This window comes from Martes martes (assembly GCF_963455335.1).
Source record: "Martes martes genome assembly, chromosome: 3".
NCBI lineage: Eukaryota > Metazoa > Chordata > Mammalia > Carnivora > Mustelidae > Martes > Martes martes.
In genome coordinates, this window is record NC_137890.1 from 110,075,493 (window position 1) to 110,090,295 (window position 14,803).

A 14,803-nucleotide genomic window follows, 5' to 3' on the forward strand; every position below is an offset into this window, starting at 1 on the left:
AGTTCCAGGATCAGCATCTACATTTGGAATGGTCACTGCAACCAGACAGAATGCTCATTGCTGAAAATAAAAGGTGAACCAGACCCAGCATGGGCCTCAAAAAAGGTGAGGGTGAGAAAGGGATGAATATTTATAGAGTATTTACTTTTCACTGTTCATTGTGCTAGGTACGTTACATACTATCTTGTTTAATCCATAAAACGGGACTTTGAGATATTACTCAAAGAAAATGAGAACTTGTCCCAGACCACACAGCTAATAAAAAGCTGTTACAAAATTCAAACTGAGGTCTGTGTATTCCAATCCATGTTCATTTCTTTCATTTGCTCACTAATTCCTTATTCTTTCACTTAACCCGCTATATGCCAAGATAAGAGCTGTCTAGCTTTCTAGAAAAACTCCCAGCTAAATGGGAGAACTTGACAGGCATTCAAGCCATAGAAATACCATGTGAAATGTTGTATAAATAGAATGTCCTAAGTGCAATGCAACACAGAAGAGAGCAAAGGGACTCTGTCTAGGGAAGTTCGTAGTTCTCTTACCTAATGGTTAAACAAACTATATTAAAGTTTTAATTCCTGCTCAAAATATTTGCAAATTCAAATATTTCCAATTAAGCAACCTCCAACCTTTCTTAAACCGGAGTCATACGTTCCCTAAAACTGAGGTTTGCTGGATGTAACCGTTTAGACCACTCTCCACTTACCGTTTTTCAAACTTAATTTATGACTGCTATCACTGTAATCTCCAGTGTCAACTGATCCCTTTTTTGGAGGCTTTGACATTGATCTGATCATTACTTTGGCAAGAGATTTCAGTGAAATTGGAAAGGTTTCCTCTCCTCTCCCAACATCATCTTTATTGTTTGAACCAAGTGGTTCACCAGCTCCTGGGGTAAATTATACTAGTAACATCAAGCCAAACTATGCAGAATGTATCCACCTTGTGCATACTTAAATGTGTGTATATGTATTTGTGTTTGTGTGCATATACACACACACACACACACACACACACACATATATATATATATATATATATATATTTACATAGAATCAGTGGTGTGGGTATTAGCTTCAGATGACTAGATACAAAGTATCCAAATAGCCCTAAGAAACTTTGCCCCGGACATCCTATACCAATTTCACTCTCATCTTTATTGGGTTGTTATTACTTATTTTCCCGAGTTGGTTATATCCCATAATATCCAACTGGTCATATGAAGCATCACATTGTCTTAACCATCATTAAGCTACAAAGGGGCTTTCTACCCTTTTGACAGAAAGATTTTATCTGTTGTCTGCTATGATGTTGCAACTGGCTTTTCTTTCCCTTTCTCTTTCTTTTCTTTTCCTCTTTTTTTTTTTTTTAATTTCTCTCTCCTCCCCACCCCCCATCACTTTCATTTGCAGTTGTCCAATCCATATTTTGTTGGAACGCTTCTAAGAATAACTGCAATTTTGAAAGCTCTGACTGTGGGAGGCATTATTTATAGGCCTTTGTGGTTTTGGGAGGAAGAAGAAAAGTTTCCAAGGCAGAGTTCTACTAGGAAGATTGCCCCCCACTCCACTTTAGCCAAATACCATCTTTTGCAAGATATTTTCCTATAATTCCTTATTAAAAGTTTCTTTTGCAACAGTGTATTTTAAAACTGCCAGTTTCTGAACTAACTTTTTCTTCCCCGCTATGTAAAGTTTATATACCTAGTAACAGGTGATAATGAATTGGGCTTTGGGGAGTATGTTGTATTAGGAATTAGGCTTTAGTATAAGAGACTTGTTTTCAACATCTTCAGTACACTCTGGCTGGTTTTCTTATGTTAAAGAAACTCAGAGACAGAGACGGCAGGACTGGTCTGACTGCCCCACAGATTCAGGGACGTTCCTTTTAGTTGTATGTTCCACTACACATCCAGAAGGATGGCACACCATTCCATCTACATTCTGGGGAGCAGAGTAAAATGGCTACAAACTAAATCAGCTCCCTGCTCAGGGTCTCACCAGAAGTTCCTTCTATCACTTTGACCAAAGGCCTTTTGGCCAGACGTGGTCACATGGTCACTCCAGCTGCCAAGGAGGCTGGGAAATGACCTCTTTTAGGCAAGTACATTGCCATCCCCTCAACAAAGTATTGTCTTGCTAAGGAAGAAGAGAATGAATATTGGGTGGGTGTGTACCTTACGTATTACCACCGTACATTGTCTTTTCCAAAAGTGACCTCTTAAGGATCACTACAAGCTCTGTGCTAGAGATCAGAGATAGAATCTAGAAAGGAAATGTACATAAGTCAATGTATATAAAGTCTTTAAGTTCATTAAATAATTATAGTTCTAAGTCCCGGTTAAAATTATGGTGAGATGAATTCTCTAGGTGCTAAATAAATCAATTCTTACTATGCCATCCATGCCTATAAAGGAAAAAAGAAACAAAATGAGGGAAAGCAATCTATGTGGTATGTAGTTTTAAACAACTTCCTATTTTTTTAAATGCATATGACTAGTTATTATGCTTTCAGTTTTTGTGTGTGTGTGTGCTTTTTTATTTCGTAGCCAAAACAAAATGTGTTAGGGAGAAAAGACAACACATAGTAATAACAAAGATTATTTCCCCTTCCACAAAATCAAGTGAACAATAGAATATTGGTAATTGAATCACACTATGTGTCCTCATCGGTTTGTTTCCTATTGCTGCTGTAACGAATTATCACAAACTCAGTGGCTTCAGACCACATGAACTTTTTATCTTACATTCCTGAGGTCTAAAGTCTGAAACCATCTTCACTGGGAAGAAATTGAGGTATTTGTAGCCCTGTGTTCCTTCTGGGGGTTCTCCTTCCTTGCCTCTTCTGGTTACTAGAAGCTGTCTTCACTCCTTAGCCCCTGGCCTTTCATCACATAGCCATTTATCCTTGTGTTTGCATTGCCACATCATCTTTCTCTCTTTTCTTTTAACCACCTTTGTGATTATACTGGTGCCACTCAGATAATCCAGAATAATCTCCCCATTTCAGAGTCCCTAATTGAATCACATCAGCAAAGTCCCTTTGGCCATAGAAGACAACATATTCACAGGTTTCAGAGATTAGGGCAAGGACATCTTTGGAAAGCCATTCTTCACCTTACCCCATCTTTTAAAATAGTAAAGCATAGGGGTGCCTGGGTGGCTCAGTGGGTTAAGGCCTCTGCCTTCGGCTCAGGTCATGATCCCAGGGTCCTGGGATCGAGCCCCGCATTGGGCTCTCCGCTCCTTGGAGAGCCTGCTTTCTCCTCTCTCTCTGCCTGCCTCTCTGCCTACTTGTGATCTCTGTCTGTCAAATAAATAAATAAAATATTTAAAATAAAATAAAATAGTAAAGCATTTATTAAACTGATCCAATACCTGATCTTAACAAGATTATGTCAAAGCCACACTGTTGCTCCTTTGTATAGCTATGATCTACATCAGAGTTCAAATAAAGAAACTTCATGATAATGATGTTGAATATACCTATTCTCTTTGGCTGCTGACTAGGACTTTAAGTTGCTAAGTCTTTGTCCAAACTTCTCCTAAGAAAATTCCTTCATGCAGTTATGAAATCTCATTCTTTTCCTTTTCCTTTTTTTTTTTTTTCAGAAAAACAAGACTACAACACAAGAATTCAAACTATAAAGACTCTTGTGCAAAAACTCCCTCCACCAAATCGTGACACCATGAAAATCTTGTTTGGACATCTAACAAAGTAAGTTATAAGGGTTTCTGGTCGGGTCCTATTCTCATTTCTTACATAAGCAAGTATTTAATTTCAAACCTCTGAGACAAGATTTTCCAAAGGCATCTATCTCAAATTTTCCCCTTAGCCAATCTAAGTATTCTTACAGAAGCTGGAGAATGCACTAGAGGTAAGAAGAAGAACCTACAAAAGGAACTTCTAAAATAAGTTATTTTTTATGGTCTTTTCAAAGAGTAGATATTTGTTGATTCATTGTCATAACCTCACCCAGAGCCCTAGGGTGGACCATCTTTACTGTGTTATCTAGCATAAGGGAAGAGCATGAAATAATTCCGACATGAGAGAAAAACATAGCTTCATCATGTACAAAGTGCTATGACCACAAATAAGTTACTTACACTATCTGAAGTTCAGTTTGCTCATTTGTAAAACTTTGATTCTGATTGATAAGGTGCTATTCATGTAAAAAGTTAAGACAAGAGTATGAAGGCAGAAAAAAACAAGACATGTAAAGGCCCAGGGGTCCACAGAACTTGATGTATTTGAAAAACAGAAAGCATGCCAGGATGGCTAAAGCTTAATGAACTAGGGTTGGTGGGGGTAGGAGTTAAGGTCATAGCTGTTAGACTGACTGGTGTCGGATCACATAGGTTCTTGAGGGCCTCACTGAGAGATTTCAATGGTTTTCTGAGTACAATTACAAACCATAAATAGTGCTAAATTGAGGGAGTGTAAAAGGTCACTCTGGCGGCCATGTGGAGAATGGATTCCAAAATGGAAGCAGGGAGATATACCTGTAAGGTGGCAACCATGGTGGTCCAAACGAGAGGCAATGATAGCTTATATGGAGTCCTTAAAGAGATTAATTGGTGACAGGTCAGGTTGGATCTGCTGCTGGTCAGAATGCAGTTGGAAAAGGAAAGGTGAAATCAAGCATGCCCCTTAGGGTTTGGGCTTAGGCAAGTGAAAAATGGTAGTACAACACAGATGGGTTGAATAGGAAGAGGAGACTGGAAAGTTCCATTTTGGATGCATTAATTTTGAAATGAATGTTACTAATTTGCTCTCTGTTAACACCTTCTTTAGATAAGGCAGAGTGCAATACAAGCGATGAAGTTTTAGCTTTCACCATATACTTATAGTAATGTTGAAGCCGGATAGAGTATCAAATAGACTGGACAGTTTTGCTTTTGTGAGACTTAACCTCCTTGATCACCCGTTCCTTGGGTTAAGTCATTCCTACAGATTACTGAAATAATCCATTATGTGATTTTTTAACTGTGAATTTAATACATGTAATTGTACACACGAAAAATTTAAGAAATAGTGGTGTTTATAGATTAAAAAGAGAAATTTGCCTACTGGTTACTCTTAGCCTTCTGAGGAGAAGTAACAAACATTTTTGTGTCTATGAGTATACACATATAAACATATATATATATATATATATATATATATATGACTGTTACTGCGTTCAACTTTTTCATACTGCACTGATTGTTCTGCAATATTTTGCAACTCGTAGACAGTCTTCCATTTTATTAGACAGACTTACGTGATTCTCACTAATGATGACATGGCATTCCGTAGTGTAGGTAGTCCATAATTCGCTTAATCAGTCACTGCATTAGGGAACATGCTTTAATCTAATCCGTCATATTAGTTTCTTTCTTATTTCCCCCAGAGGAGAATGTGTGCCAAAGTTCAGACCATCCCTTATTGCTAGAATGTCCCTTATTATCACCTCCACACACTGGCTATAATGGGAAACCCAGTGTGGCTTAGTGAAAGGAACTTGATTGAGCTTTAAGGAAACAAAGAGGGAGCTCTAGAGTCAAATCCCTGTTCTATACTCCTTTTATGATCTCAAGAACGTAAAATCAGATTAAATAATATCGATCATACGTTGTGGTCATGAGAATTAAATGAGATAATGCATATAAAATGCCTGGCACAAGGTAAGCTTTCCTCAAATGTAAATTCTTTTCCCTGAGGACCCAGACATATCATGAAAGGGGTTTCAAATTACAAATAAATACTGGAGTGCTTATGCTAGTAACTTTAACTGGACAAAGTCATAAAACAAATGGAAAAGTATACTCTTTAATGCTATGTAGTACCTAGTCTTGGAGATCTTGAGAAATATCCATTACTCGGTCTCAATTATTCCTGTTCTTTCCCCCAACTGAACGAACAGCTATAAAAATGAAGAAACTTAGAGTCAGCTAAATCCTCCTTCGAAAAATATAAAACACACAGATGAAAATCCATCCAATTAAAAACCTTGGCAGGATGAGAATCGTCCACCTTCAGGCTACGCCATTGCATTATTATACCACCTTCACAGCATTCACATTACACGATATTTCATTGTAAATGAGGAGAAAAGTGTTCTTTGCTAGTCACCAACCTTTCTGGAGTGGTGTGACCATATTCCGCCCTGCACTGATTTATAAACTGGGTTTAATTATGCACGAGTGTGTGCACATGATTATATCTTGTTAATCATTTTTTGCTACGTTTTTTGATAAACAGCCAATTGTGGCATGTCATGAAAGCCTGAGAAGACTAAATAAGAAGATTGTTTAATAGGAATTTAAAAATATTCATGTTTGAAAGAATCATTAGAATGTTTTCCTTAGTCCTGATGCATTTGGTAGTTCTTCAGAAAATGTACCATCAACACTTGTATGTAGTGTTTATTTCAAGTTGTTGCAAATATATATATTTTGAAGTTTGTTTAGTGAGGGTCAGGGAATGTAATGAAGTGCCAGAAATTCCACTTGACCTACGTACTCTGTAGCCAACAGAAGAGAACTCCATTTTTGCACAGCACTGAATTAAACATTCCCTTGAAAGCAGAGCAACTACCAACTGAGAAAGCTTAATACAGCCCAATTGGACTACAGGGTGGATGCCCATCCTGTCAGCAAAAGCCAGAAATTTTAAAGGGCTGTGAATCCATTAAGCATAAGATTACACAATGGCTGCCCAACTCAGAATAGTCTGAGTCCAGCGTCTTCATTCTTGATCAAACTCAAGGTCAAGTTCTATGCTTCTGCTGTGATAACATGAGACCAGAAATTCAGAATAAGCTATCATCTCAAAATGCCATCAACCAGAAACCTTTATTAATAGCCACTTTCACAAATTGACATTACAGTGATAAGTACTGTAAGGTCCTGTAGTACCTTCTGAATCATCACATAAATGGCAAGTTCTATCTCTATAAAATGTGTGTCAAGTGCATTTTCCTTTAGCCTGCTTCTTTGGAAAGGCAGAGAGGCAAAGTGAAGATGAAGTTAATGAGGAAGGAGGATCTAGAAAGATAAGGTTTAGTTGCTGATGGGCAGTAGTTGGAGATAAAAAGCCAGGCAAAGGAGTTACACAAGCAATAGAGAACCACTGAAACTTTATCTCTGGGACACATGTATGATGTGCTCAGTGTTTATGGAAGTAGTCCAACAACAGAGTCTAGGGTGAACAAGATAGAAGGAGAAAAGAACCCAGGAGGCCACATGGGAGTTGTGGTTGTATTAGAGTGATGAACATCAAATGGAAAGACATGGCCTAAATCTTGAGAATTTTCAGAGGAAAATCCCATGCAATGTTTATCTCTCTCATTTCTTTATCCCCATATCCAATCAGCCATGGAGTTACGTCTCAGGTTTCAATGCTGGTTGGTTGTGAGAATAGTTCCTCTGACAATAGTAATAATAATAATGATGATGATGATGATGATGCAAAAAGAGATACTGTGTAGAAGGGTGAACCCTTCTTTTCTTTCTTATGAAAATATAGAGGAAGAGGAAGATGAGGTTATTGAAAACTAATCAAATAGGATGAAGCCCATTCTGTCGGATATATATTGAATTAAACCCTTTATATGCTGCTAGTTAGGATGTACCAACCGGCATGATGGGAAAGCCATATATGCAATATATCTCAAGAATAAAAACCTTTTAAATCTTCCTATCTTTTGAGCCAGTCATCTTAAGTAATGTGGAGGCAGTTTATGCAGGTAAAGTTACTTATGACAGTTCTATTTGCACTGGTAAAATCTTGGAAACAATCTAAGTGTCCAGTGATAAGGAAGGTTATATAGACCATGATACATCATATCAGCTTAGTGAAATGTAGTTCATAGATAATGTTTTTTTTTTCCTTTATTTGGAGATGAGTTAAAGTCAGGGATACAATTTTTATGTACTCAAAAAGAGTATAACTCAATATGTAGGAAACTTGTACGTCTGGAAAAGACTAAAATTTTTTGTTGAGATGTTAATATTTCTTTCTTAGAGTCATTAAGTTATGAGAGCTTTTCCCCATGTGTTGCTTCTGCTCTCCTAATAATGGGATAGAAGGCAATATTGAGGTTAAGAAAACAGGTAAAGAGGGTAGTTTGGAGTGAGGCAGACCTGAATGTGAGTCTTGGCTCCGCCACTTATGGAAGGTATGACTTCAAACAAATCACCTCTAAGCTTTCATTTTCTCATCTGTAAAATGGAGATCATAATAGAACCCATTTCTCTGGTGAGGAGTAAATGAATAGTGTTTAAAAAGAGTCTCACCTATCACTTACTGCGTTCTAAAGAAACATTACACATCAGCATGTATCATTTTCATAGGGAAAGAAATAAAAGATAATTTTTTAGTAAAATAAATGTAGGAAGGATTATAGAAGCTGGGTTGACAAATTTCCTGGCTTCCAGAAAATTTTTTATTTCATCACAGAATCTTTTTCTGAAACCTGAGTCCCAGCACAGGCCTGACTCACTCAGTTTCCTCTAGTTCCAGTGAGGCTAATTTCACCTGTTTGACCAACCATATGACATTCCACACCATGCCCAATCCCTTGTGAAATGCCCAGACCAACTCTCCAGCAACCTGATCTGCATCTTGACCCAGGCTCGCAGTTCACACTACTTTTACCATCGAAGTGGTAGCTCGCTAAGGTCATCTGCTCTACCTCAACTCTCAGGCCGGTGTGAGAAGTTTGGAGATAGGGCACAGGTCTACTCTGCTTCTTGCCCAGAGCCTCCCCTGTTACAGCAGTTTCCTAAAAGACAGATCTCTTGCCTTGTAGTCTTGCTTATCAAATGATTCTCACAGTGAGAATTTCCTGCCAGACAGCACAGCACACTGGCTTCGTGGGAGCCTGGGAAGTGAGACACATTGAAGCATGGAGGGCCTCATCCTGTACCTCCAACAGCCTGTGTAAACACTCCTAGAATCCTATCAACTATCTATCTACCTGATATGTAGCACTGGTCTTCTGAAGTGCTGGCCTTCCAGTTGCCATTACCATGAGTAAGGTGCTCTAGCTCTGGCTGCAGTCTTTCCCCACATTTTTATTTCCAGGATAAAAAAAATCATACATGAAACGTACAGCAGAAAATTTAGAAATAAATACAAAAAGTATTCCCACCAAGCTAAATTGAACTCATTAGCCGGACTAACTTTGTGGCATGAGTTTTGGAAGCCAAAACAATCTCACATTTTTGAGTGAGGGAGCACATGAAAGAACATTCAATTCCCACGTAGGGATGCGTTGTTCAGAGAAAGTCAGAATGTCTTAGAAATGGGTGGCTGTTAGAAGTGACTAATGCCATTCACTGATTTTCAAAAATAGCTTTGGAAGAATATATTTGCTGCAGACTTGGGACGCAAATAAATATTCTTATCGGAGGCTTGTGCTTTGTAAAATAGGTTGAAAAGAAAGCTAAAAAATCTTCCCTGTTGCATTGACGCTAAGAAAATCGCCCAGCTGTTCATAGAATTCCAAGGTGAAGGAATGATATGGCTGAATAGACAAATCTCATGGAAGCACGCCAGTTGAATGCCTTGTTGAAAGGCAAAACTGTTGGGCTGTGGCTATTTTGTGAGAGTAAACTGATATTTAAAGCCTCTCTGTGGTCTTCATGGGTGTTAAATAAAATATTCTACAAGAGCATGTCAGAAGCAACTCCAATGATGATGACCTAGAAATGTAAGGAAATAATTCAACCACCCTGACTTTAAAATGGCACAGTGAGCACTTTTGATATGGGGGGTGGGAGGGGTGTGAATGACACATGGCTAAGGAATGAACTTGAAAGCCCATGAGCTCTTACCCTTCTCTCTGGTCTTCAAGAGCAATGGCTGGTGAAGCTCTCTGCCTCCCATCAAGGCCTCCGAGTGCTCAGCTGTGGTGTGCTTTGGAGCAGGCTATGTTTTTCTGTGCTGTCTTCTGGCACTCCACCCTTTTTCTGTACACTTTGGTCGCTCACCCAACCATAATACCTGATAGCCAACGACTTGCAGGCCATGGGTATTTTTACTGGAAAATGAGGAACCTGTACAAATTGTTATTTTCTCTTTTCTCTCTTTTTTCTTTTCCGTGTTTTTTTTTCCCCCCTGAGGGACAAGGGCTGCAAGTCGTTTGAAATAAGCCAGAAGCCTAATAGCTCCTTTGCTTGTGTATTTGAAATGGCACCCTAATCACTTTGAAGAGCTAATGTACTTCCTATGGGCCTGAAATATCTCAACTGGACTCCCGTGGCAGAATTTGGCCTGGTAGTTAAGAAAATTAATTACTCTGATCGTGAGGATGAAGCAATAGTTCCCAACTCCCTGTAGTAATCATTAAAATGTCATCTACTTAGGAGACATCTTGGCACAGGATTTATAAGGTTTGTGAGCTGGGGACTAAGGTTCAATGATCCTTCCAGTGGTGGATCCTTGTTTTGGAGGAAGGCTTTGGGAGATAAGGTTTTTAAGACAGCAGTGAAATTATTACTTTAGATCTTTTAATTTAACATTTGAATGGTAACATTAGCCACTGAATAATAGGAAACAAAACAAAACTTAAAATGACTACTGCTCATTTGTCACTGTGTTCTCTGCAGTTAGTGGTGGTCCATCCCATGGGGGTATTTCCCTTATGAGAGGTACATTTTTAAAGTTGTCCCATCCTTCTCCACTATGAAACTTGGCCTTCTACCTAATGGAAAGAACCAGGGGTCTGGAATCAAAAGACTTAGGCTCAAGTCCCAACCTCAGCCCTTAGAAACTACAACATTAAGAAAACCTTTTAATGTCTTTAACCCTCCCTTTCGGTCATGTGTGAAATAGGTTGAATAAATTCACACTTACGAAAATGTTTGTCAGCTGTGAAATCCTATCTGTTTATTCCTTTAGAAAGTCTTAAATGAGTTCCTACTACATTCCAGGTACTGGACTGGGTCATAGGTTGGCCAAGTATGGCCTGCTCTTGAGCTACATACAGCTTGCTGCCTGTTTTTATTTAAAAAAGTATTATTGGGGTGCCTGGGTGGCTCAGTGGGTTAAAGCCCCTGCCTTCAGCTCAGGTCATGGTCCCAGGGTCCTGGGATCGAGCCCTGCATCGCGCTCTCTGCTCAGCAGGTAGCCTGCTTCCCCCTTTCCCTCTGCTTGCCTCTCTGCCTACTTGTGATCTCTCTCTCTGTGTCAAATAAACAAATAAAATCTTTTTAAAAAAGTATTATTGAAACACACACACACATATTTGTATATTGCCAATGGCTGTTTTCATGCTATAATGGCAAGAGTTAAATAGTTGTGACAAGTTGCACAAGGCCAAAAATATTTACTATCTGACCCTTTACAGAAAATGTTTGTCCCTCAACTCAATGTTAGAGGCATAAGGAGGACTCCTACCCTCAGTTCTCCTGTGGTCTCCTGGCATAGATAAATTAGTCAACAATTGCAATAAATACGGTGTAAAATTGCAAGACATTTTGAGAGCCCCAAGCAGAAGCTGGAATTTAGCCTAGAGAAACCAAAGAATGCCTCCCAGAGGAGATGGCACAGGCTCTCTGTAAAGATGTCAGTTTGGCGACAGCAGGTCGGCTATAAGCAGAGACCAGGTACAAAGACATGTGGAGGAGGAGAACTATGGTGTGGTGAAGAAAGAGTGAATCCTCCGGTATGGTTAGAGGATTAGCAAGCATAAAAGAAGTAACAGAACTTAAGCCCAGAATACAGTGAGCTAGAGCTAGCCTGGGAAAGACCTCTCACAGGCTTTGTTGAGAAATGTGAAATTCATTCTTTAGACATTAGGTAAATCATGGAAGGGTCAGAAGCAGGGAGATAAGATGATGCGATTTCTATTTATAAAGATCACAGTCTTTGGAAGGGTGAAGGATAGCCTGTTGGAGGGCAACACTAGAGATAGTGAAACCAGTTGTGAGGGCACAAGCTAGAGAGCCTGACTAAAGAGGTGATGGGAGGAACGAGGACCTGGGATGGATGCAAGAGGCACAGAGGGGGTGAAATCAGTAGGATATGCTCACCGAGGGTATGCAAGAGGTTAGGAAGAAGGAGGATTTCCAGGTTTGGGGCTAGCTGAGTGGTGAGACCCTCAACTCATGTAGAGGAAAAGCATAAAATTAGAGGCATGAAAGAAGTTGAAAGTTTGGGGATGCGATGTGGGATTCTTGATACTTCATTAGCGAATTCCATTTGAGGATAAATAATATCTGTTGGAAATGCAGGGAAGGTGATTGGGATCTAGGTATGAATTTGGGAGTCATCAATTTAGAGGCAGAATGGGGTAAGGTCATGAATAACCCCAAGGGACAGTGTGAAGCCAGAAGAGAGCTGAGAACAGTCCCCTGGGGTTGTCTAACATTGAATGAGTGGTCAGAGGAAGACGCTGGGTAAGAGTCTGAAAATGGCACACATGGTGATAGAAAATTTGGCAAGAACAGAGGCATTATATTTTGTGGCTGACATTATTACTTCTACACAGGGGACCTGGTAACTTCTCATAGTAATAGGACATCAGGCAGAATTTCTGGTAATTTCTGCTATAGTTCTATCGTTCACCCTTTGGTTCCTGAGAAATCACGGGAGTAAATATAATAACCGAGCAGGGAAAAAATGTTATCCTATAGCATAATCAAGTCCTGAAAAATACTGATAAAGATGGGCATTATAAAGAACTGAACAGGTTCCCTCTGCCATTAGATCCTAGTTTCCAGGAGGGCAGCAATTTGTGTCACCTGGATTCCTGCTATATTCGCAGAGCTTAGTACAGAGTCCCACACGTTATAGATCCTCAGTCATTTCTGTTGAATAAATGGGATCACATGACTTCACTGAACGAGAAGATAATAATCAAATAGCCATTAATGGTTCCAGTTAAGATCAACTGGAACCTTGGCACCTTGGTAAAGTGCAGACTAGAACCAGGGAATATTCCATTTTGATAGTATCAGTTCGTAAGCTGTTCCTCTCAAGTGTCTCTCTCCTCACCTGGTATTTGCCTTTTCATCATGATGAAGAGAAAAGCAGCTGTAACTGCAAGAGAAGCAATATTAATATTAAGATTGCATGTTAAGAGACCCTGAGTACAATGAATGAGTGGTCAAAGAGGGTTCCCCTGCTGAGGGAGCCTTGGTCAGGGAATGCGTGAGCACCCGTCAGGGTGGGAGTCTGTGAGGTTAATTGGCTGCAGTCTAGGGTGAGTTTCCAGTGCTGCCGATTTCTTAATCGTCTGGGATTTGTAACAGATCTTGGGATAGAAAAACTTCTTCATTTCATATCTTCTATCATTGTTCCCACCACAAAACTAAAGCATCTTTATCACTCCCATCTCCTACCAATCCAACCACCCTATCCATCGTTGGTTCCAGATCCACTATTGACTTCCTACCGCCTGGAATTATTGAGCACTAGGTGAAGCAAATGAACAAAAATTATCTTGGTTACAAAAGTTTGCCCTCTGCTATGAAGTATATAAAAATTTTGATTCCCCTGTTTAACGGAGCAGACACGGCAAACTTCAAAGTGGAAGGGAGGAAAAAAAAAAGCAACCAGACCTCAAGTCACCTGATTTCCAGTCCACTAGACCACACTCTGCTTTCTTGCCAATACCAATACTCGAATGTGTTTCCAGGGAGGAAGGAATGGTAAAACAAAGAGTGAGAAAGACCAGCCAGCTATGATAGAGGCACAGGCCTATCCCTCGAATTCCCTTTTCTTAATTGAACACCAACTATAATCCCAGCTCTTTAAATAAAATTACCTAACTAATTAGTAAATTGACATATTTATATAAGGGGTTTTCTGGCTGTCTGTTCTGTCTCTTTCCCTCCCCCCTTCCCCTCTTCCTCCCTCTCTCCCTCTCTCCCTGTAACACATTGCTTTCCACCCAAAAAGCACCAGGGAAACTTGATTTCTGGGGTTCTTTTTAAAAACAATTTCCAAATCCACATTCATTAATGCTGTGTGTGTGTGTGTGTGTGCGCGCGCGCACGCGCACCCTTAGAAAAAGCACGTTCTTTTAAAAGGCAATGATGGTTCTGCCTTTTACCACCTTCTTTCTCCTCTTTAAATGGAAAGCAATGAACCCAGATGCCCAGCCACGGAAGATATTCTTCCAGAAGCAGCATCTGGCTTCCTGGCAAGCCCTTCAGGCAAGTTGTTTGGGGAGCTTTGCAGTTGTCTCTCGGTCTGTCACGTGTATCAGAGACCGTGGCCTCTCTGGCTGGCATGTCCAGGCAGCTGCCAATTCCTTTCAGTTCACCTTTAATTCTGAGAACCAGTTCCCTCATTTTCATTTCTTACCGGACTTGTTTTTTTTCTCCCCACTGCCCATACGAACTCTAGGACAAGACGCGTTTCTCGTTGCTGCCTGCCTGTCAACTTCCTTTGCAGGCCTCTGTCTTTTGAACCTGAGTGAAATCCTTAGCCATTTAATACTACATTCAAAGAGGTGACTCTAAATAATATTTCTTAGCCGTTTCTTGTCAGCATAGCTCCTTGTAAACTGTGGGGTCATTCCCTGAAAAGAAAAGCAAAACATTCCATTGGAGTAATTTATTCTGGTCTGTACACAAGACATGAAAGTATTCTTGACATTTGTGTATTATTTAGTTAAATCATGTTGGCTCCCCACATCCTTGTCACACCATGAACAAAAGAGCATCGCAGGACTGGAAAACATGAGGCAACACGGCAGCATTACAAATAGCACCTGCTTCAGGATACCAAATTTTTTAAAGTAGCTTCATTTTTTTTTTTACCTATATTTTTTTTGTTGTTTTTTTTTTAACTTGCGAAGGATTCTGTG

At 39.7% G+C, this 14,803-nt stretch overlaps 1 protein-coding gene across 1 annotated transcript in view; it reads left to right on the forward strand.

The window, feature by feature from the left end:
* ARHGAP15 (Rho GTPase activating protein 15) overlaps nt 1-14,803 on the forward strand; it is a 601,263-nt gene that overhangs the window by 536,824 nt on the left and 49,636 nt on the right. Inside the window, exon 13 of the mRNA XM_080798365.1 lies at nt 3,612-3,717. Coding sequence (XP_080654491.1) covers nt 3,612-3,717 — 106 coding nt within the window. The remainder of the gene's footprint in view (nt 1-3,611; nt 3,718-14,803) is intronic.